Raw genomic sequence first — 23,682 nt, 5'->3', positions numbered from 1 at the left:
TGAGACGTTTGAGGTGCTGTATCAAATTCACGGATAATTATTATTATTAAGAGTATCCAAACTGGACAGAGTTTCACATATGTATGTCACCTACACATGAAATTTCTCTGTGTTTGAAATCGACTACCCATTCTCCCGAATGGACTCAGCTTGTTTGCCTTATTCCAGAATGTATTCGATGCAGGTTGGTAAGAGTCAAAACCTAGTGACTCTGCAGTGTGCAAATACTGCTTCTCCAGATAGGGGCACCCTTACCCGCTTGATATCAAAGAACAGTCTGACCAAGGAAGATCAGTAATGGAGTTAAATAGTTAGTTATACAGAATATACTGTTCTTTGAAAAACAAAACTCAACAATAATATTCAAAGTGAAAACTGACAGTATTCCCTGTCACTATTCTGTACTCTTTACAGGACAAATACTGCATGTTTAACTAACAAGGTTTGCAGCCGGAATGACTCGTGCACCCGCTTTATTCGTGTTTCCTGAACTATTTCTTATATCCCAGAAGTGAATCTGAAAGTTGTAAAATCGCAATTCAATTGCAAGTGATGCTATGTAAACACTTACGAGAATGACCAAGGCCCACTGGGCTTTTGCTGAAGCCAACCCTTGGAAAACCATATCTGTGGAGATATGTTAAGGAAATTCAGCAAATATTTCCATACTTATCAGATACTGTACTGCTTTTGGCAATTAATAAATTTTCTTCTTAAGTACATGAAATCCATCTACTGCTTTCTTTAAGCTGAAAACACCGTGTGCTACACATGACACATAGAATGAACAGCAGAAATTCATTCATGACCCAGAGTTGCAAGTGCCAGCTGCTGAACCAAACTCTCGCCTTTGTTGTCTGCATGAACAGCAGCATTTGATAATGCAGTACACAACAAAGTCAGATTGGCCAGAAATTAAAATACTTTTGTAGCCCAAAGTCAACCAAATACTAGCCCAAAAGTAGCCTAATATTACGTGTTGCTTACCTACTATGGGTATCAGAGTGACCAATTTAGGTTAGTGCTTTTGGAACTAAGAAAACGTCGTCAAAGGGTTCAAATTAAAACTTTAACAATTAGGCACCACCCAAAGCTGTTTTCTCACACATAGTACAACAAAAACACACCAAATTGGGTGTGAACCCACTCAATCTGGCAACATTGCATGAAGGTTAAAATGAAAACAGAGGGAGAAACAAATTCAGGGTTAAGGTCCTGGAAATGAAGAAGGTAAAGAGTTAGGAACTGATAAAACTCACCTTTCCAAGGTCAGCGGGTCAGAAAATGAGCATTTGAGTCCTGATTTCTATGCTGTTGCCTTTTTTCTTAACACACGGATGAAGGATACACAGGATAAAGGCTATTGTTGCTGTGAACGAAAGGAAAGTACGGAAGATCCCGATTATTCGCCCTTCCATTTGGATATTCGCGTGGAATGTCAGCACAGAATTGGTCCAACAGGCTATTAATCCAACTCCAAAGGCTGTGTAGGTACCGATATTATGTAACAAACGGTTGACGGACAACTGGAAGGATAAAATACCATTTGTGTCACAAAACTGCTGCTCTGTGCAAGTACAAATCACTCATAATTCAGAGGCTCACTAACATTCCTGTTTCGTTTAAGGTCCTCAACCATCAAATAACCATTTACAATCTTTATATTGCTATCCACATCTGAGACTGTGCTGAGTTAGCTGATCAGGGAGGCATTACGGATGGTATAATTGCTCCCTGACCTGAAAGGGAAAGGACACGGCTGGAGACATGATCGAGCTTGGCTGTGATGCACTACAAAAGCCAAATCTACTTATGTCTGCAGTCAACATTCAAACAAATTTTTCTGCAGATAAATTTTTACGTTGAGTATAATCCTTACATTTATGTTTTAGATGATCCATCAATAGTGATCAGGAGCTAATACCCTAACTTTTTCCCCCACTTCCTCCCAAGTCAATTGTCAGATCTTTTAATCGCAATCCCCCACCTTTTCTCCTTACCCCTTTATACCTTTAATCCCCAAGTGTCTGGATACCTCTCTCTAAAACATTCCTATTGAATCAGGCTCCATAGCTTTCTGGGGCAGAGCATTCCACATCTTCACAACCCTTTGTGTGAATTAATGGTTCCTGATCTTAGTTGTAACTGAATTACTATAAACCTGCCACCTTCTGGTTAATGTGACTCACTGATTACTGAACTAGGTGGTTGGTGCCTTTATCTTCTTGGACACTGGAGAGTTAGAAACCTATGCATTTTTTTTAAATAAATGTAAACTGGAAAAGCAAATGGACCAGAAGTATAGTACATAGCAACACAGGAAATGCTAGAAGAAATAGACCAAGGTCTATCTAGATCGCCTTCTACCATCCTGGTAGTCGCATACTACAATAATAGTAATCCAATAATGGAGATGTTGATATAGACTAACAAAATAATGAATCTGATGTTGTATGGAGGTTCACTGTTTACTTTTCCATGGGTAACGATCCCTTCAAAATAAATAAATAAAAATAATAATTTGGTCACTCAATCCACGACTGTTTTGTGGGACAATGAAGTGTGCAATTGGCTGCCGCATTTCGCCCACAAAATATACAGTGAATTCACTTTACAGTTATATTCTGTGAAGCGCTTTGAGACATTTCAAAGATGTCTTAACGCACAATATAAAATGCAAGGATTATTATTTTATTACTGGATAATTTTACACCAGACAAATCAAGCCATCGTCTCAAACTACGATCAAATGGTATTCTGCTGCTTATTGACTATTAATACCACACATCTAAAAGAGAATGATGTAGACCTGACTTTGATGGGAACAGGAGGAGACTATTCAGTCCAACAAGCCTGTTCCACCATTCTATGGGTTAATATGCCCAATCTTTCAATACAATTTCCTGGCTTGTTGCGACAGCTAATCCGCACCAGTCACATCCCATAAACAACAACATGAGCCAATTTCAATTGGGTGTAAATTTGCATTTGATAGGGTATTGTAAATCAGGATAGCTGAGTGTACCTCCCCACCCCGAGTGATTCCATACCCCCACCTTGAGGAATTTCTATGTTTGAATGATACCTCAGGGATGGTCCAGATATCCACTGGGGATCTGCCAGACACATGGTTGAGATCAATAACTCACCAAGTCCACAAGGCAGTACTGGCCGATGCATTGACATCACATTGACAGAAGGACAGGATTAAAAGCTGCTTTGCACCCAGAACCAGTAACAAGGAACTTGCTTAATACGCCTGGGAAAATGAAACAGAAAAGCTACACCTGGACATTGCCCAATATCGTCATTCCAACACACACGAGACACAGCATTGCCAGCGTAATGGTGTTAAGTATCTTGAATTGATTCTTTGTCATGGTCTGAAGTATCGTAAACCGTAATACAGCGGTTACAAGCACTGGAAGAGGTGGAAAAGTAGAACAAATCAATTTTTAGCAAATAACAATATCTTCAGCAACCTTAACTCACGTTAGTTTCCAGTCGTATGGAAATAAAGGGCAAACAGGACTGGAAAAGAACACTGATATCTATCTTATAATAATGATGGTTATTTAATACTATAATTATTATCTGGCTGGTCTCAAAATAGTTGTCAATGTTCTCTTTCCACAAGCACCTTTGTGGTTACTCTTCTCAGTCCTATAAAAATGCACTTATAATAGGAAAATTAAAGATTCACTTCTGAACCTAGTTCAAAAAGAATGAAGTTATTACTTCTTTAAATATAAAAAACTAATGTCTTCGCTCAATGAATCCATTTTCGTTAAACAGATTTCAAAGCCAATTCAGACCAGGCAGGTCCCAGCTGATGTCAGTCAGTACTGTGTCAGCAATCCTGCAAAGTGACATCAGTGCCCCAAGGTAAGAAAAGGGGTAAAGAAAAATCAACTCCGTTGCTACTCAGATTGCTAGTGTTGTTCTCCCTTTTTTTAAAGCTCAAAAGAACAGATCTGTGGTCAATAGGAAAGGACATAGTCAGACTCAGCTCCATTGCCCTCACAGCCATGATAGCTCTCACTCACAATCACTGTTCACGTTTAAACATTAATGACAGTCACTTTCGTGGTATACTGAAGAGGAGCCAATACCAACAGAACTCTAATGATGCAACAGTGTCTTTACAAGAGAAAGGGAAACAAGTAAGAAAATAAACTGACCAATTTCCGTCATTCAACAAGCACAGATGGTAACATAGAAGAGGTGGGAGAGAGTATTAGGACAGATGGAGACTCACCTGAAATATAACCACTGGCACGGATTAGTTGGCCCGAATGCCCATTTCTGTGATGTAACAATCTATGTAATTCTACGCAACATAAATGCCATTCGCACACAGCTCTGAATGCAAATAAGCAAATATTAAGAATCTTTTCCTACCTAAAAATGCTGCAAGGCACATTATTTCCGCAAAAATATAGCTTCCAGGAGGATATTCAGCTGTCACACTTCAAAAGAAAAAGAGTGATTTTCCAAAATATTACATTGAATTAACTAATAAGAGTTGAAACTGAATAAAATACATTGCATAGAAGTCTACTGTACCTTATAAAGGGAGTTTTCAATGTACAATTTTCTTGCCTACATTCAATAAGAAAAACCAGCAAGAAAACACAATTGGTTTTGATTAACATACAGTTATATACAGTCGTACAACATGGAAACAAATCTACTTACAGGGTAAATAGATTTCAATAATTATATGTTGCATTTTATTGCTCTTCCATCTCTCCCCCTCAACCGTGCATCTCCTTAACTCAAAATATAAGATCAGGCAGAATTTTGCAAGATTTTTAAAATTAATTTTACTCAGCTCTTTGGAGGAACAACAGAAAAACAGCTTCTGAATTCAGACTGAATGTATTAATTTTCCAAACTTCTGCATAATCTTGCATTACAAACCAAAGATCATGCAGAATTTTGGAAAACTATTTTCAATTCAGTCTCAATTCAGGAGTTATTTTTCTGCAGGACCAAGTAGGAACTGTGGAAAATGGGTTTCCAAATTAAAACTGAATTTAAGACCATTTTCCCAAACTCAGCATAGTCTTCTCCAATTTTAATACAAAGGTCTTAAGCCTAAGAGCATAACAATTCCAGACATTACCCCTCCCTCGATCACCCAACAGCCACACACACACACATACATAATTTCCAGCAAAAGGTTACTGGATACCGATCAGTTAGACAAATCCCTGTCAGAGATTCCCTAATCCCGAGCCCAGCAGCCAAAAGCAATACCCCAAATTCTCCTCCAGGCACGAGTCCTTCCAAACAAATTTATGCCCAAGTAATGTAGGTTAAGATATATGTGGCCAAAAAAATTTAACTCACGTGCTAACAAGTGAACAGATCCTTTGCTGTTGTCTTGCTAATACGTATCTGTTTAAAATAAAATTTGACATGTCTAAAATGATCCTAAAATAAAACATATCCAGAGTATTTTATTCCCATCTTCTTTCTCTTATTTCCCTCTAGGCCCTCTCTAGGCTTCCCTTCCTTTTGTAGTGAAACCTGAATTATTCCATTGGGATGCTGGTTCTCCATGCTACTGTTGCTGGAGACCTCTCCTGTCTATTGACTGTGTGTCAGCCTTGGGCAGTAGTAGCATTTTCGTCTCTGAGTCAGAAGATTGTGGGTTCAAATCCCATGTCGGGACTTGGGATCACATAGTCTAAGCTGACATTCCAGTTCTGGGGGGCGGTGATACATTGTTGGAGGTATCGTCATTTCAGATGAGACATTAATTCGAGGTCCCATCTGCCTGATTAGGTGGATGTTAAAGATCCTATGGCACATTCGAAAAGAAAGGGGTAACTCTCCCACTGTCCTGACCAACAAATTCCCCAGTAAAAATTGGTCACTCACTCCACAGCAAACTGGCTGCACGTTTTGCCCACAAAATACAGTCAATCCACTTTACAGTATATCCTGTGAAGCACTTTGAGACATCTCGACGATGTGATAAGGTGCTGTACAAATGTAATCTTGTTGTTGTTGTATCAAATGTAAGGATTATTATTACCTGACCCATCTTCCAGTGTTGTGACTTGCTAACAATGTTAATATGGCACAAATAAATGCATGCACTGACTTTAGTGACTTTAACACAATGACTGGTCCCCAGATGTGCTGGAGTTGGACCTGTTCACCAAACACACTACAAAATGTCAAGGCAGCCTGGCTCAGCTGGTAGCACTCATTTCTCAATCAGAAGATTCATTTTAAACACTCCAAGATGTTACTTGCGTGAAGGGCCAAAATAAATGCAAGTTGGTGTTGTTGTGGGTTCAAGCCCACATCAGCACTTTTCATAGTCTGGACTAATACTCCAATGCAGTGCTGTAGTACACTGGATTGTGGGAAGTGTTAAATGGTCGTTACTTGGGGGAATTGTTGGCCCGGACACTGTCAGAAACTCCCTTCTCCTTTCGAATCGTGCTATGGAATCTTTAACATCCACCTGAACAGGCAGACGGGACCTTGGTTTAACATCTCTTCCGAAAGATGTCACGTCTGACAATGCGGCGTAACCCCAGCACTGCATCGGAGGGTCAGCATAGACTATATGGGTTCCAATGTGAAGCTTGAACCCACAATGTTCTGACTCAGAGGCGAGAGTGCTACCAACTGAGCCTGGCTGATACATTTGCTCATAGTGCACATGTGCAACCTGCAGGAAGTGACTGTGGCAGCCAATTTAGCTTTATCCCCCCTCACGGCTTATGGACCTGAAACAGTCAATTCATTATAATGGGGGTTTCTATACCAATCTAAAAAGGTTATAACTCAGTACAGACTGGGGATCAAACCTGGGATCTTCATAGTCCACGTGGCTCATCTATACTCTGGATAAACTCGCTGAATGAACCATGAGGAGAAAGCCTCAATGTCGATGTAGAGAGAGAGAGACGGAGAGGCACACACACTCACACACAGGTACAAAGCTTCACAGCATGTATTGTCAGGTGTACAATGCATTGATATTCTTAATATTAATAAAAATAAACTAACAAAAGATATTTAAATTTAAATAAATTGGTTGGAGTTTTAACAAGAAGTAAACTTCTCAATTATCAGCTGGATTTTAAACATTTGAACAACGTTAATTCTATTTAGTTTGGCATCAAAGAAAATGCTTCAAACCACCTACAGATAACTCACATCCTCAGCAGAGGGAGAAGGATAGTCCAACCTCTAATTTATTGTAACTAAATAAAACAAATTGCAGACTAGTTCACACAGGATAGTAGGAGCAGGAAAGTAACCTTACAGTGTAATTATTCCAATGATGACAACAATCAGGAATGCAATGGGAATGCACATCCAAAAGCTTATTTTCTTCATTTTAGTGTGTGGTTTACAAATTTTGACTTCTTTCTTTCTGAAACAAAAGCGACAAGGTGTTACTTGCACAAAGATTTTTTAGTGGGCATGAGGGTGTCACAGAAGAAACTATCGACACCAATCATAATTGGTGAACAAACCATTGACGAGAACAACAACTTAATTTATATATTGGGCCCCTCACATGGGGTAGCGTCTTGCAGCACTGACCATTGAACCAAATGCAACAAAATAACTCATACCACCTGCAGTGAGCACTAACAGAAAGGGAGGGACACCTGCTCCTCCCAGACACATTGTCCCCATGGGTGGGAATGTCTTTCGAACCCTCTCGGCTCATCGATAGGCTTCCTTTTTGTAGAAGAGCCCAGTGACTGGTCAGATGCACAACCCTCCAATGCACAAATACCAAACTTTTGTAAAATCTTTTGAAACGCTTTGAGAAATCCACCCAACATGAATGGTGCTATATTAAATGCAAAGATGATTATTATTTTATTATTGGGAGGGCATTTCTTGAAGGCACTATGGGACACTGTTGCTGGAAGCCTCTCAAGCCTCCCTCCCGTAACCCAATCACCATGCAGGGAGCACTCACTGGCTGCAAGTTGCTCGATGGTGTGGCTACTGATGCTCCATGTAGTAGGAACAGCTGCTCACAGCCCCATATCAATCTGGTTACAATATCTCACTGAACTGGTATCTGCTGAACTGAACTCTCTCTGCCTTTGTCTCGCAGCAAACGGCTTCTCCTCCCTCCAAACTCTCTGACTTGCTGACTTTCTACCAACCTGCCCACTCTCTCCTTCAGTGGGCTCTGGTCTGCTCCATGTCTCCCGCCCAACCATCGGTGGCCGGGCTTTCAGCCTCTCTGCCCCCACACTCTGGAACTCCATCCCACAATCCCTTTGCCTCGCTCCCTCCCTCCCTCCCTCCCTCCCTCGCCTCCTTCAAGGCCGGTCTCACGACCCTTCTCTTCGATCGTGCCTTTGGTCGCTCTCCCCCCCCCCCCCCCCTCCCCCCCACCCCTCCAGCCCCCCCACCCCTCCTCCCCCCACGCTCGAGCCGCGGACACCTTAATGTCCAGCGCTTTGGGAGGTCCTCCCAACGCGAAAGGCGCTCTATAAATGTCATGTTGTTGTTGTTGCACACCCCCCCCCCCCCCCCGAAACTCTAGAACATTCTCCCCCTCCCCCTGGGCCCTCCCCTCCCCCACCTTCAGGTCGCACCCGAAGGCCTTCCTCTTCGACCGTCGCCTCGGCCGACCCCCCCCTCCACCGTCAAGTTATTGTCGTTACCGTGTGAAAGGCGATACGTGAGTCACCGCCCGATGTTGGTGTGACCCCAGTGTGTGAGTGTGAGTGCGATCACCACCGTCTCCTGTTCGAAGCGGCTGTCGAGACAGACCGTTACCTTGTGCCTTCCTCACCGCCCCTGACCCCACGTGATGCTGACGCGCAGCCGCCTCCTCGCCTGTCTCATTGGGGCCGCGTCCTGACTGACAGACGCTCGGACCAATCAGCGGCCTCGGATGTCGGGTGGGCGGTGCCGCGCAACTGACAGGTCATTCCCACTTCGGCAAAGGCGCTCAACGCTGGAAATCCGGAGCAGAGCCCGAGATCACTGGGAGGGCTCAGCAGGTCAGGCAGCATCCGCGGAGAAAGGAAAGGAAAGTCAGTCAATGTTTGGGGTCCACGATTGCGTCTTCACGAAGGGTCGTGCACCCGAAACGTTCATTCCCTTTCCTTTCTCCATAGATGCTGCCTGACCTGCTGCGTGTTATAATAATAATAATAATAATAATAATCCTTGCATTTGGTACAGGACGTCCCAAAGCGCTTCAAAGAATATACTGTAAAATGAATTGACTGTACATTTGTGGGCGAACGCGGCAGCCGATTGCGCACAGCAATGTCCCACAAACAGTGGTGGATTGAAAATGACCAATTTATTATTGTTTTTGATTTTGGAGGGATTATTATTAGGCTCTGTGTGGAGTAAGGAAACTTGCCCAGGGTTTCGCCCTCTGCCTGGAATTGAACTCAGGTCTCTCACTTGCAAAGCGAGTGCTCTCACCACTGAGCTGCAGGACTCCAAGTGAATTGACTGCATATTGATTGGGCAAAACTTGTCGGCTAATTGTGGATTGAGTGAGCAAAAAAAAATTTCTTGAGGGATTATTAACTTGAGGATTATTATAATAACTGTACACAGTATTCCAAGTGCAGTCACACCAGTGATTTACAAAGCGGCATTGATAAACTTCCCTCCTGGACAGTCTTTCCTCCACTATCTATATGGAGCACTTATGAGACCATCGTCTTACCCTATGATTGGCACTAAACAAACCAATAAGTGCAAGTTATTGCCCTCCTGACATCCAACACAAAGTGCTGCAAAAACCTCCACCCGATGGCAGCGCCGACAACTGTGTGTTCTGGAGGCGTTTCAGGCAGAAAGATTCCCAGAATGCACTGCTCTCACCACAGCCTCGCCATTTTGTGGTGACCTTGTGTCGGGGAGAGAGGGGGAGAGGGGGAAGGAGAGAGGGGGGAGAGAGAGGGGGAAGGAGACAGAGAGGGAGAGAGGGGGAAGGACAGAGAGAGGGAGAGGGGGAAGGAGAGCGAGTGGGAGAGAGAGAGGGAAGGAGAGAGAGGGAGGGAGAGGGGGAAGGAGAGAGAGAGGGAGGGAGAGGGGGAAGGAGAGAGAGAGGGAGAGGGGGAAGGAGAGCGAGTGGGAGAGAGAGAGGGAAGGAGAGAGAGAGGGAGGGAGAGGGGGAAGGAGAGAGAGAGGGAGGGGGGGAAGGAGAGAGAGAGGGGGAAGGAGAGAGAGAGGGGGAAGGAGAGAGAGGGGGAAGGAGAGAGAGGGAGAGGGGGAAGGAGAGAGAGAGGGAGAGGGGGAAGGAGAGCGAGTGGGAGAGAGAGAGGGAAGGAGAGAGAGAGGGGGAAGGGGAGAGGGGGAAGGAGAGAGAGGGAGAGGGGAAGGAGAGAGAGAGAGAGGGGAAGGAGAGAGAGGGAGAGGGGGAAGGAGAGAGAGAGAGAAGGGGAAGGAGAGAGAGAGAGATGGGAAGGAGAGAGAGAGAGAAGGGGAAGGAGAGAGAGAGAGAAGGGGAAGGAGAGAGAGAGAGATGGGAAGGAGAGAGAGAGAGGGAAGGAGAGAGAGGAGAGAAAGAAGAGATGCTGAGAGCCGGGCTATGTCGAGCTCAGCGCCTCCTCCTCCCGCCTCTTCAGGGCCTCGGGGCCGCCATCAGCCGAGGAGCTCAGCAGTGGCAGCCGGACGAGCAGTGGATGCAGCAATACTCCGGAGCCGTCATGTATCCCGATCACAACAACATCAAGTGGAAACCTGCGCCCTGGAACGACAAAGACCCTCCGGCAGAGAAAACCGTCTCTACCCTGACTGTAAACTTTGGGCCACAACACCCGGCAGCTCATGGTGTCCTGAGGCTGGTGATGGAGTTGAGTGGGGAGTCGGTCAAGCGGTGTGACCCCCACATCGGCCTCTTACACCGCGGGACAGAGAAACTGATCGAGGCTAAAACCTACCTGCAGGCCCTGCCCTACTTTGACAGACTGGATTACGTGTCTATGATGTGCAATGAACAGTGCTATTCTCTCGCTGTGGAGAAGCTGCTGAACATCAGACCACCTCCTCGAGCTCAGTGGATAAGAGTCCTGTTCGGAGAGATCACCAGAATATTGAACCACATTATGGCCATAACCACACACGCTCTTGATATTGGGGCGATGACCCCATTTTTCTGGATGTTCGAGGAGAGGGAAAAGATGTTGGAATTCTACGAGCGGGTTTCCGGAGCCAGAATGCACGCAGCTTATGTCCGACCTGGTGGCGTCCATCAGGACCTTCCCCTCGGATTAATGGACGATATATACACCTTTATGACCAATTTCTCGATCCGAATTGATGAGGTCGAGGAGATGTTCACAGACAACAGAATTTGGAAAAATCGTACGGTTGATATTGGAGTCATAACAGCTCAGGAAGCGTTGAATTATGGATTCAGTGGGGTGATGTTAAGAGGATCTGGGATAAAATGGGATTTAAGAAAATCTCAACCCTACGATGCCTATGACCAGGTGGAATTCGACGTCCCCATAGGAAGTAATGGAGATTGTTATGATCGCTATGTGTGTCGGGTGGAGGAGATGAGGCAGAGTTTGAGGATTGTACTTCAGGCCCTGAACAAGATGCCTGAGGGAGAGATCAAAGTTGATGATGCTAAAATCTCTCCTCCCAAGAGAAGCGAGATGAAGGAGTCAATGGAAGCATTAATCCATCATTTTAAGTTATATACGGAGGGATATCAAGTTCCGCCTGGGGCCACTTACACAGCGATTGAAGCGCCAAAGGGGGAGTTTGGAGTGTATTTAGTGTCAGATGGAACAAGTCGCCCTTATAGATGTAAGATTAAAGCGCCCGGTTTTGCTCATTTAGCCGGACTTGATAAAATGTCTCAGGGACACATGTTAGCTGATGTGGTTGCGATTATAGGAACACAAGATATTGTGTTTGGTGAAGTTGATCGGTAAACAACGCTGGAAATAATTCAATATTACAGTATATTAATAAAAATAATAATAATGCGGTCACTCAATCCACATCTGTTTGTGGGACGCTGCTGTGCGCAATTGGCTCCTGCGTTTCGCCTACAAAATATACAATGAATTCACTTTACAGTATATTCTGTGAAGCATTTTGAGAAGTATCGAAGACATGATAATGCGCTATATCAAATGTAAATTATTATTTATTATTTTCACTTTTACATCCTACCAAATTCAGAAGCCCTATTTCAATAACATTACTCAAAGTGGAAGGAATATCTATCTGGAGTAGTGCAGAAACCCATCATCATGTTTGTGGGATACTGCTGTATGCAATTGGCTAACACATTTCACCCACAACATATACATTCAATTAACTTTACAGGATATTCTGTGAAGCGCTTTGAGACGTTTGAGGTGCTGTATCAAATTCACGGATGATTATTATTATTATTATTAAGAGTATCCAAACTAGACAGAGTTTCACATATGTATGTCACCTACACATGAAATTTCTCTGTGTTTGAAATCGACTACCCATTCTCCCGAATGGACTCAGCTTGTTTGCCTTATTCCAGAATGTATTCAATGCAGGTTGGTAAAAGTCAAAACCTAGTGACTCTGCAGTGTGCAAATACTGCTTCTCCAGATAGGGGCACCCTTACCCGCTTGATATCAAAGAACAGTCTGACCAAGGAAGATCAGTAATGGAGTTAAATAGTTAGTTATACAGAATATACTGTTCTTTGAAAAACAAAACTCAACAATAATATTCAAAGTGAAAACTGACAGTATTCCCTGTCACTATTCTGTACTCTTTACAGGACAAATACTGCATGTTTAACTAACAAGGTTTGCAGCCAGAATGACTTGTGCTCCCGCTTTATTCGTGTTTCCTGAACTATTTCTTGTATCCCAGAAGTGAATCCGAAAGTTGGAAAATCGCAATTCAATTGCAAGTGATGCTATGTAAACACTTACGAGAATGACCAAGGCCCACTGGGCTTTTGCTGAAGCCATCCCTTGTAAAACCATATCTGTGGAGATATGTTAAGGAAATTCAGCAAATATTTCCATACTTATCAGATACTGTACTGCTTTTGGCAATTAATAAATTTTCTTCTTAAGTACATGAAATCCATCTACTGCTTTCTTTAAGCTGAAAACACCGTGTGCTACACATGACACATAGAATGAACAGCAGAAATTCATTCATGACCCAGAGTTGCAAGTGCCAGCTGCTGAACCAAACTCTCGCCTTTGTTGTCTGCATGAACAGCAGCATTTGATAATGCAGTACACAACAAAGTCAGATTGGCCAGAAATTAAAATACTTTTGTAGCCCAAAGTCAACCAAATACTAGCCCAAAAGTAGCCTAATATTACGTGTTGCTTACCTACTATGGGTATCAGAGTGACCAATTTAGGTTAGTGCTTTTGGAACTAAGAAAACGTAGTCAAAGGGTTCAAATTAAATAACAATGAGGCACCACCCAAAGCTGTTTTCTCACACATAGTACAACAAAAACACACCAAATTGGGTGTGAACCCACTCAATCTGGCAACATTGCATGAAGGTTAAAATGAAAACAGAGGGAGAAACAAATTCTGGGTTAAGGTCCTGGAAATGAAGAAGGTAAAGAGTTAGGAACTGATAAAACTCACCTTTCCAAGGTCAGCGGGTCAGAAAATGAGCATTTGAGTCCTGATTTCTATGTTGTTGCCTTTTTTCTTAACACACGGATGAAGGATACACAGGATAAAGGCTATTGTTGCTGTGAACGAAAGGAAAGTACGGAAGATCCCGATTATTCGCCCTTCCATTTGGATATTCGCGTGGAATGTCAGCACAGAATTGGTCCAACAGGCTATTAATCCAACTCCAAAGGCTGCGTAGGCACCGATATTATGCAACAAACTGTTGACGGACAACTGGAAGGATAAAATACCATTTGTGTCACAAAACTGCTGCTCTGTGCAAGTACAAATCACTCATAATTCAGAGGCTCACTAACATTCCTGTTTCGTTTAAGGTCCTCAACCATCAAATAACCATTTACAATCTTTATATTGCTATCCACATCTGAGACTGTGCTGAGTTAGCTGATCAGGGAGGCATTACGGATGGTATAATTGCTCCCTGACCTGAAAGGGAAAGGACACGGCTGGAGACATGATCGAGCTTGGCTGTGATGCACTACAAAAGCCAAATCTACTTATGTCTGCAGTCAACATTCAAACAAATTTTTCTGCAGATAAATGTTTACGTTGAGTATAATCCTTATATTTATGTTTTAGATGATCCATCAATAGTGATCAGGAGCTAATACCCTAACTTTTTCCCCCACTTCCTCCCAAGTCAATTGTCAGATCTTTTAATCGCAATCCCCCACCTTTTCTCCTTACCCCTTTATACCTTTAATCCCCAAGTGTCTGGATACCTCTCCCTAAAACATTCCTATTGAATCAGGCTCCATAGCTTTCTGGGGCAGAGCATTCCACATCTTCACAACCCTTTGTGTGAATTAATGGTTCCTGATCTTAGTTGTAACTGAATTACTATAAACCTGCCACCTTCTGGTTAATGTGACTCACTGATTACTGAACTAGGTGGTTGGTGCCTTTATCTTCTTGGACACTGGAGAGTTAGAAACCTATGCATTTTTTTTAAATAAATGTAAACTGGAAAAGCAAATGGACCAGAAGTATAGTACATAGCAACACAGGAAATGCTAGAAGAAATAGACCAAGGTCTATCTAGATCGCCTTCTACCATCCTGGTAGTCGCATACTACAATAATAGTAATCCAATAATGGAGATGTTGATATAGACTAACAAAATAATGAATCTGATGTTGTATGGAGGTTCACTGTTTACTTTTCCATGGGTAACGATCCCTTCAAAATAAATAAATAAAAATAATAATTTGGTCACTCAATCCACGACTGTTTTGTGGGACAATGAAGTGTGCAATTGGCTGCCGCATTTCGCCCACAAAATATACAGTGAATTCACTTTACAGTTATATTCTGTGAAGCGCTTTGAGACATTTCAAAGATGTCTTAACGCACAATATAAAATGCAAGGATTATTATTTTATTACTGGATAATTTTACACCAGACAAATCAAGCCATCGTCTCAAACTACGATCAAATGGTATTCTGCTGCTTATTGACTATTAATACCACACATCTAAAAGAGAATGATGTAGACCTGACTTTGATGGGAACAGGAGGAGACTATTCAGTCCAACAAGCCTGTTCCACCATTCTATGGGTTAATATGCCCAATCTTTCAATACAATTTCCTGGCTTGTTGCGACAGCTAATCCGCACCAGTCACATCCCATAAACAACAACATGAGCCAATTTCAATTGGGTGTAAATTTGCATTTGATAGGGTATTGTAAATCAGGATAGCTGAGTGTACCTCCCCACCCCGAGTGATTCCATACCCCCACCTTGAGGAATTTCTATGTTTGAATGATACCTCAGGGATGGTCCAGATATCCACTGGGGATCTGCCAGACACATGGTTGAGATCAATAACTCACCAAGTCCACAAGGCAGTACTGGCCGATGCATTGACATCACATTGACAGAAGGACAGGATTAAAAGCTGCTTTGCACCCAGAACCAGTAACAAGGAACTTGCTTAATACGCCTGGGAAAATGAAACAGAAAAGCTACACCTGGACATTGCCCAATATCGTCATTCCAACACACACGAGACACAGCAATGCCAGCGTAATGGTGTTAAGTATCTTGAATTGATTCTTTGTCATGGTCTGAAGTATCGTAAACCGTAATACAGCGGTTACAAGCACTGGAAGAGGTGGAAAAGTAGAACAAATCAATTTTTAGCAAATAACAATATCTTCAGCAACCTTAACTCACGTTAGTTTCCAGTCGTATGGAAATAAAGGGCAAACAGGACTGGAAAAGAACACTGATATCTATCTTATAATAATGATGGTTATTTAATACTATAATTATTATCTGGCTGGTCTCAAAATAGTTGTCAATGTTCTCTTTCCACAAGCACCTTTGTGGTTACTCTTCTCAGTCCTATAAAAATGCACTTATAATAGGAAAATTAAAGATTCACTTCTGAACCTAGTTCAAAAAGAATGAAGTTATTACTTCTTTAAATATAAAAAACTAATGTCTTCGCTCAATGAATCCATTTTCGTTAAACAGATTTCAAAGCCAATTCAGACCAGGCAGGTCCCAGCTGATGTCAGTCAGTACTGTGTCAGCAATCCTGCAAAGTGACATCAGTGCCCCAAGGTAAGAAAAGGGGTAAAGAAAAATCAACTCCGTTGCTACTCAGATTGCTACAGTGTTGTTCTCCCTTTTTTTAAGCTCAAAAGAACAGATCTGTGGCCAATAGGAAAGGACATAGTCAGACTCAGCTCCATTGCCCTCACATCCATGATAGCTCTCATTCACAATCACTGTTCACGTTTAAACATTAATGACAGTCACTTTCGTGGTATACTGAAGAGGAGCCAATACCAACAGAACTCTAATGATGCAACAGTGTCCTTACAAGAGAAAGGGAAACAAGTAAGAAAATAAACTGACCAATTTCCGTCATTCAACAAGCACAGATGGTAACATAGAAGAGGTGGGAGAGAGTATTAGGACAGATGGAGACTCACCTGAAATATAACCACTGGCACGGATTAGTTGGCCCGAATGCCCATTTCTGTGTTGTAACAATCTCTGTAATTCTACGCAACATAAATGCCATTCGCACACAGCTCTGAATGCAAATAAGCAAATATTAAGAATCTTTTCCTACCTAAAAATGCTGCAAGGCACATTGTTTCCGCAAAAATATAGCTTCCAGGAGGATATTCAGCTGTCACACTTCAAAAGAAAAAGAGTGATTTTCCAAAATATTACATTGAATTAACTAATAAGAGGTGAAACTGAATAAAATACATTGCATAGAAGTCTACTGTACCTTATAAAGGGAGTTTTCAATGTACAATTTTCTTGCCTACATTCAATAAGAAAAACCAGCAAGAAAACACAATTGGTTTTGATTAACATACAGTTATTTACAGTCATACAACATGGAAACAAATCTACTTACAGGGTAAATAGATTTCAATAATTATATGTTGCATTTTATTGCTCTTCCATCTCTCCCCCTCAACCGTGCATCTCCTTAACTCAAAATATAAGATCAGGCAGAATTTTGCAAGATTTTTAAAATTAATTTTACTCAGCTCTTTGGAGGAACAACAGAAAAACAGCTTCTGAATTCAGACTGAATGTATTAATTTTCCAAACTTCTGCATAATCTTGCATTACAAACCAAAGATCATGCAGAATTTTGGAAAACTATTTTCAATTCAGTCTCAATTCAGGAGTTATTTTTCTGCAGGACCAAGTAGGAACTGTGGAAAATGGGTTTCCAAATTAAAACTGAATTTAAGACCATTTTCCCAAACTCAGCATAGTCTTCTCCAATTTTAATACAAAGGTCTTAAGCCTAAGAGCATAACAATTCCAGACATTACCCCTCCCTCGATCACCCAACAGCCACACACACACACATACATAATTTCCAGCAAAAGGTTACTGGATACCGATCAGTTAGACAAATCCCTGTCAGAGATTCCCTAATTCCGAGCCCAGCAGCCAAAGGCAATACCCCAAATTCTCCTCCAGGCACGAGTCCTTCCAAACAAATTTATGCCCAAGTAATGTAGGTTAAGATATTATGTGGCCAAAAAAATTTAACTCACGTGCTAACAAGTGAACAGACCCTTTGCTCTTGCCTTGCTATTACGTATCTGTTTAAAATAAAATTTGACATGTCTAAAATGATCCTAAAATAAAACATATCCAGAGTATTTTATTCCCATCTTCTTTCTCTTATTTCCCTCTAGGCCCCTCTCTAGGCTTCCCTTCCTTTTGTAGTGAAACCTGAATTATTCCATTGGGATGCTGGTTCTCCATGCTACTGTTGCTGGAGACCTCTCCTGTCTATTGACTGTGTGTCAGCCTGGCGCAGTAGTAGCATTTTCGTCTCTGAGTCAGAAGATTGTGGGTTCAAATCCCATGTCGGGACTTGGGATCACATAGTCCAAGCTGACATTCTAGTTCTGGGGGGCGGTGATACATTGTTGGAGGTATCGTCATTTCAGATGAGACATTAATTCGAGGTCCCATCTGCCTGATTAGGTGGATGTTAAAGATCCTATGGCACATTCGAAAAGAAAGGGGTAACTCTCCCACTGTCCTGACCAACAAATTCCCCAGTAAAAATTGGTCACTCACTCCACAGCAAACTGGCTGCACGTTTTGCCCACAAAATACAGTCAATCCACTTTACAGTATATCCTGTGAAGCACTTTGAGACATCTCGACGATGTGATAAGGTGCTGCACAAATGTAATCTTGTTGTTGTTGTATCAAATGTAAGGATTATTATTACCTGACCCATCTTCCAGTGTTGTGACTTGCTAACAATGTTAATATGGCACAAATAAATGCATGCACTGACTTTAGTGACTTTAACACAATGACTGGTCCCCAGATGTGCTGGAGTTGGACCTGTTCACCAAACACACTACAAAATGTCAAGGCAGCCTGGCTCAGCTGGTAGCACTCATTTCTCAATCAGAAGATTCATTTTAAACACTCCAAGATGTTACTTGCGTGAAGGGCCAAAATAAATGCAAGTTGGTGTTGTTGTGGGTTCAAGCCCACATCAGCACTTTTCATAGTCTGGACTAATACTCCAATGCAGTGCTGTAGTACACTGGATTGTGGGAAGTGTTAAATGGTCGTTACTTGGGGGAATTGTTGGCCCGGACACTGTCAGAAACTCCCTTCTCCTTTCGAATCGTGCCATGGAATCTTTAACATCCACCTGAACAGGCAGACGGGACCTTGGTTTAACATCTCATCCGAAAGATGTCACGTCTGACAATGCGGCGTAACCCCAGCACTGCATCGGAGGGTCAGCATAGACTATATGGGTTCCAATGTGAAGCTTGAACCCACAATGTTCTGACTCGGAGGCGAGAGTGCTACCAACTGAGCCTGGCTGATACATTTGCTCATAGTGCACATGTGCAACCTGCAGGAAGTGACTGTGGCAGCCAATTTAGCTTTATCCCCCCTCACGGCTTATGGACCTGAAACAGTCAATTCATTATAATGGGGGTTTCTATACCAATCTAAAAAGGTTATAACTCAGTACAGACTGGGGATCAAACCTGGGATCTTCATAGTCCACGTGGCTCATCTATACTCTGGATAAACTCGCTGAATGAACCATGAGGAGAAAGCCTCAATGTCGATGTAGAGAGAGAGAGACGGAGAGGCACACACACTCACACACAGGTACAAAGCTTCACAGCATGTATTGTCAGGTGTACAATGCATTGATATTCTTAATATTAATAAAAATAAACTAACAAAAGATATTTAAATTTAAATAAATTGGTTGGAGTTTTAACAAGAAGTAAACTTCTCAATTATCAGCTGGATTTTAAACATTTGAACAATGTTAATTCTATTTAGTTTGGCATCAATGCAAATGCTTCAAACCACCTACAGGTAACTCACATCCTCAGCAGAGGGAGAAGAACAAGTCCAACCTCTATTTTATTGTAACTAAATAAAACAAATTGCAGACTAGTTCACACAGGATAGTAGGAGCAGGAAAGTAAACTTACACTGTAATTATTCCAATGATGACAACAATCAGGAATGCAATGGGAATGCACATCCAAAAGCTTATTTTCTTCATTTTAGTGTGTGGTTTACAAATTTTGACTTCTTTCTTTCTGAAACAAAAGCGACAAGGTGTTACTTGCACAAAGATTTTTTAGTGGGCATGAGGGTGTCACAGAAGAAACTATCGACACCAATCATAATTGGTGAACAAACCATTGACGAGAACAACAACTTAATTTATATATTGGGCCCCTCACATGGGGTAGCGTCTTGCAGCACTGACCATTGAACCAAATGCAACAAAATAACTCATACCACCTGCAGTGAGCACTAACAGAAAGGAGGGACACCTGCTCCTCCCAGACACATTGTCCCCATGGGTGGGAATGTCTTTCGAACCCTCTCGGCTCATCGATAGGCTTCCTTTTTGTAGAAGAGCCCAGTGACTGGTCAGATGCACAACCCTCCAATGCACAAATACCAAACTTTTGTAAAATCTTTTGAAACGCTTTGAGAAATCCACCCAACATGAATGGTGCTATATTAAATGCAAAGATGATTATTATTTTATTATTGGGAGGGCATTTCTTGAAGGCACTATGGGACACTGTTGCTGGAAGCCTCTCAAGCCTCCCTCCCGTAACCCAATCACCATGCAGGGAGCACTCACTGGCTGCAAGTTGCTCGATGGTGTGGCTACTGATGCTCCATGTAGTAGGAACAGTTGCTCACAGCCCCATATCAATCTGGTTACAATATCTCACTGAACTGGTATCTGCTGAACTGAACTCTCTCTGCCTTTGTCTCGCAGCAAACGGCTTCTCCTCCCTCCAAACTCTCTGACTTGCTGACTTTCTACCAACCTGCCCACTCTCTCCTTCAGTGGGCTCTGGTCTGCTCCATGTCTCCCGCCCAACCATCGGTGGCCGGGCTTTCAGCCTCTCTGCCCCCACACTCTGGAACTCCATCCCACAATCCCTTTGCCTCGCTCCCTCCCTCCCTCCCTCCCTCCCTCGCCTCCTTCAAGGCCGGTCTCACGACCCTTCTCTTCGATCGTGCCTTTGGTCGCTCTCCCACCTTTCTGCCTTCCCTCACCCCTACACCCACCACTCCCCCATGCTCGGGTCCCAACACCTGACATGTTCAGCACTTTGGGAGGTCCTCCCGATTTGAAAGGCACTCTATAAATCTAATTTTGTTGTTGTTGTGGTTGTCTGAACACCATTTCTTGGTAGGAGCTAAATTGCACAGCATTAATAGAACATAAATGGGACATTGGGTGGTGCTGTAGATTTGGCAGAATCATTTCACCTCTGTGACCCTGGTTGAAATCCACCTCAGAAAACCGAGGTGGGAATCTGCTCTGCTGATTGTTAGGGAACCAAGGAATAGGAATAGAAAGGAATAGAAGTGGAAATGCACAGCCTATCGATAGTATCTGAAAGAGAAAGACAGGATAGCGTTTTCAGTGGGACTCTTCCTCAGAGATGGTGGATTGGTGGCGAGCAGAGAAAGGCAAGTAAAACACAACTAAAGCAGTAATATCTCAGAGCACTTAACAGAGATGTGGTTTGACGCTGCACTGGATAGAGAGGGGAGGTGACCAAAAGCAAGGTAAAAGAGCAAAGTCTTCCGGGGTGGTTTCAAGACAGGCAAAGAGGGGGCAAGACAGAGGGATTGAGGCAGAGAGTTCCAGAGATAGGTCCAAGTAGGTCCAAACTAAGAACAAAAAATGCATTAGGAGAAAGTTAAAACGTACAAAGAAGCATCTGACCAGTCACTTAAGCAAACCCGCCTGAAACAGATAAAAGCAGGTGAGCAGCGCAAAACAAAGTGAAAAAAAAAATCTCCCCATTTGACCACAAGACCCTATCGCTTGACGTGCTACCCTGTCCAAGTAGTTCAAAACAAAGAACAAAAAGTGCATTAAGAAAATTAAAACGACTATTCAAATGCGCTCCTCGCCAGTCCCCGCAGCTCCACCATCCACAAGGTCCGGCTGATCCAAAACTCCACCGCCCGCATACTCACTCGTACTGAACTCCGCACCCCCATCACCCCAATTATAGCCAGACTCCACTGGCTCCCCATCGCCAAACACATCAGTTTCACGATCCTCACACTCGCTTTCAAATCCCCTCCAGCCCTGGTACCTCCCTTACCCCCCCAACCCACGACCCGCTGCCTCCGCTCGACGGGCTCTGGCCTTCCGCACGTCCCGTGGGCCATCTGTTCCCTATCAACCCGCCCGCTCCCTCCGTTCAGCGGGGCCCGACCCGCCCGACCATCGGTGTCCGGGCTTTCAGCCTCTCTGCCCCTCGCTCTGGAACCCCACCCCACGGTCCCTCCGCCTCCCTCCCTCCCTCCCTCCCTCGCCTCCTTCAAGGCCGGTCTCACGACCCTTCTCTTCGACCGCGCCTTTGGTCGCTCTCCCCTCCACCCCTCCCACCCCCACACCCCTCCCCCCCCACCCCCTCCCCTCCCCCCACGCTCGAGCCGCGTACACCTTAATGTCCAGCGCTTTGGGAGGTCCTCCCAACGCGAAAGGCGCTCTCTATAAATGTCATGTTGTTGTTGTGGCACCCCACCCCCCCCCCCCCCGAAACTCTAGAACATTCTTCCCCTCCCCTGGGCCCTCCCCTCCCCCACCTTCAGGTCGCACCCGAAGGCCTTCCTCTTCGACCCCCCTCCACCCCCCGCGCTCCGCCGCCGCCGTCAAGTTATTGTCGTTACCGTGTGAAAGGCGATACGTGAGTCACCGCCCGATGTTGGTGTGACCCCCAGTGTGTGAGTGTGAGTGCGATCACCACCGTCTCCTGTTCGAAGCGGCTGTCGAGACAGACCGTTACCTTGTGCCTTCCTCACCGCCCCTGACCCCACGTGATGCTGACGCGCAGCCGCCTCCTCGCCTGTCTCATTGGGCCCGCGTCCTGACTGACAGACGCTCGGACCAATCAGCGGCCTCGGGTGTCGGGTGGGCGGTGCCGCGCAACTGACAGGTCATTCCCACTTCGGCAAAGGCGCTCAACGCTGGAAATCCGGAGCAGAGCCCGAGATCACTGGGAGGGCTCAGCAGGTCAGGCAGCATCCGCGGAGAAAGGAAAGGAAAGTCAGTCAATGTTTGGGGTCCACGATTGCGTCTTCACGAAGGGTCGTGCACCCGAAACGTTCATTCCCTTTCCTTTCTCCATAGATGCTGCCTGACCTGCTGCGTGTTATAATAATAATAATAATAATAATAATCCTTGCATTTGGTACAGGACGTCCCAAAGCGCTTCAAAGAATATACTGTAAAATGAATTGGCTGTACATTTGTGGGCGAACGCGGCAGCCAATTGCGCACAGCAATGTCCCACAAACAGTGGTGGATTGAAAATGACCAATTTATCATTGTTTTTGTTTTGGAGGGATTATTATTAGGCTCTGTGTGGAGTAAGGAAACTTGCCCGAGGTTTCGCCCTCTGCCTGGAATTGAACTCAGGTCTCTCACTTGCAAAGCGAGTGCTCTCACCGCTGAGCTACAGGACTCCAAGTGAATTGACTGCATATTGATTGGGCAAAACTTGTCGGCCAATTGTGGATTGAGTGAGCAAAAAAAAATTTCTTGAGGGATTATTAACTTGAGGATTATTATAATAACTGTACACAGTATTCCAAGTGCAGTCACACCAGTGATTTACAAAGCGGCATTGATAAACTTCCCTCCTGGACAGTCTTTCCTCCACTATCTGTGGAGTCCTGTAGCTCAGTGGTTAGAGCACTCGCTTTGCAAGCGAGAGACCTGAGTTCAATTCCAGGCAGAGGGCGAAACCTTGGGCAAGTTTCCTTACTCCACACAGAGCCTAATAATAATCCCTCCAAAACCAAAAACAATAATAAATTGGTCATTTTCAATCTACGACTGTTTGTGGGACATTGCTGTGCGCAATTGGCTGCCGCGTTCGCCCACAAATATACAGTCAATTCACTTTACAGTGTGTTCTGTGAAGCGCTTTGGGACGTCCTCCCGACGTGAAAAGCGCTATATCAAATGCAAGGATTATT

General features: G+C 43.7%; 3 protein-coding genes across 3 annotated transcripts; 1 reads left to right on the top strand and 2 right to left on the bottom strand.

Moving 5' to 3' along the window:
* Positions 1-249: 249 nt before the first annotated feature.
* LOC121850202 (transmembrane protein 150C-like) lies at positions 250-8,807 on the bottom strand. The gene is made up of 8 exons (XM_042340729.1): positions 8,782-8,807; positions 7,295-7,405; positions 5,356-5,403; positions 4,567-4,602; positions 4,402-4,469; positions 3,288-3,421; positions 1,349-1,526; positions 250-627 (listed from the first exon to the last, which is right to left on the bottom strand). Exons 2-8 carry the CDS (start codon positions 7,366-7,368, stop codon positions 431-433), a joined length of 735 nt encoding a protein of 244 aa, XP_042196663.1. The 5' UTR covers positions 7,369-7,405; positions 8,782-8,807; the 3' UTR covers positions 250-430.
* A 1,696-nt stretch (positions 8,808-10,503) lies between these two features.
* LOC103175779 (NADH dehydrogenase [ubiquinone] iron-sulfur protein 2, mitochondrial) lies at positions 10,504-13,070 on the top strand. The gene has a single exon (XM_007888964.2). It carries the CDS (start codon positions 10,545-10,547, stop codon positions 11,916-11,918), a length of 1,374 nt encoding a protein of 457 aa, XP_007887155.1. The 5' UTR covers positions 10,504-10,544; the 3' UTR covers positions 11,919-13,070.
* On the bottom strand, positions 12,774-22,513 carry LOC103175780 (transmembrane protein 150C). Its single transcript, XM_042341283.1, has 8 exons — positions 22,488-22,513; positions 19,638-19,748; positions 17,697-17,744; positions 16,907-16,942; positions 16,742-16,809; positions 15,627-15,760; positions 13,688-13,865; positions 12,774-12,970 (listed from the first exon to the last, which is right to left on the bottom strand). The coding sequence occupies exons 2-8, from the start codon at positions 19,709-19,711 to the stop codon at positions 12,774-12,776; spliced, it is 735 nt and encodes a 244-aa protein (XP_042197217.1). The 5' UTR covers positions 19,712-19,748; positions 22,488-22,513.
* Positions 22,514-23,682: the final 1,169 nt, after the last annotated feature.

This window comes from Callorhinchus milii, unplaced genomic scaffold (genome assembly GCF_018977255.1).
Source record: "Callorhinchus milii isolate IMCB2004 unplaced genomic scaffold, IMCB_Cmil_1.0 Scaffold1, whole genome shotgun sequence".
Lineage (NCBI taxonomy): Eukaryota > Metazoa > Chordata > Chondrichthyes > Chimaeriformes > Callorhinchidae > Callorhinchus > Callorhinchus milii.
This window is presented reverse-complemented; position numbering and strand designations above follow the sequence as displayed.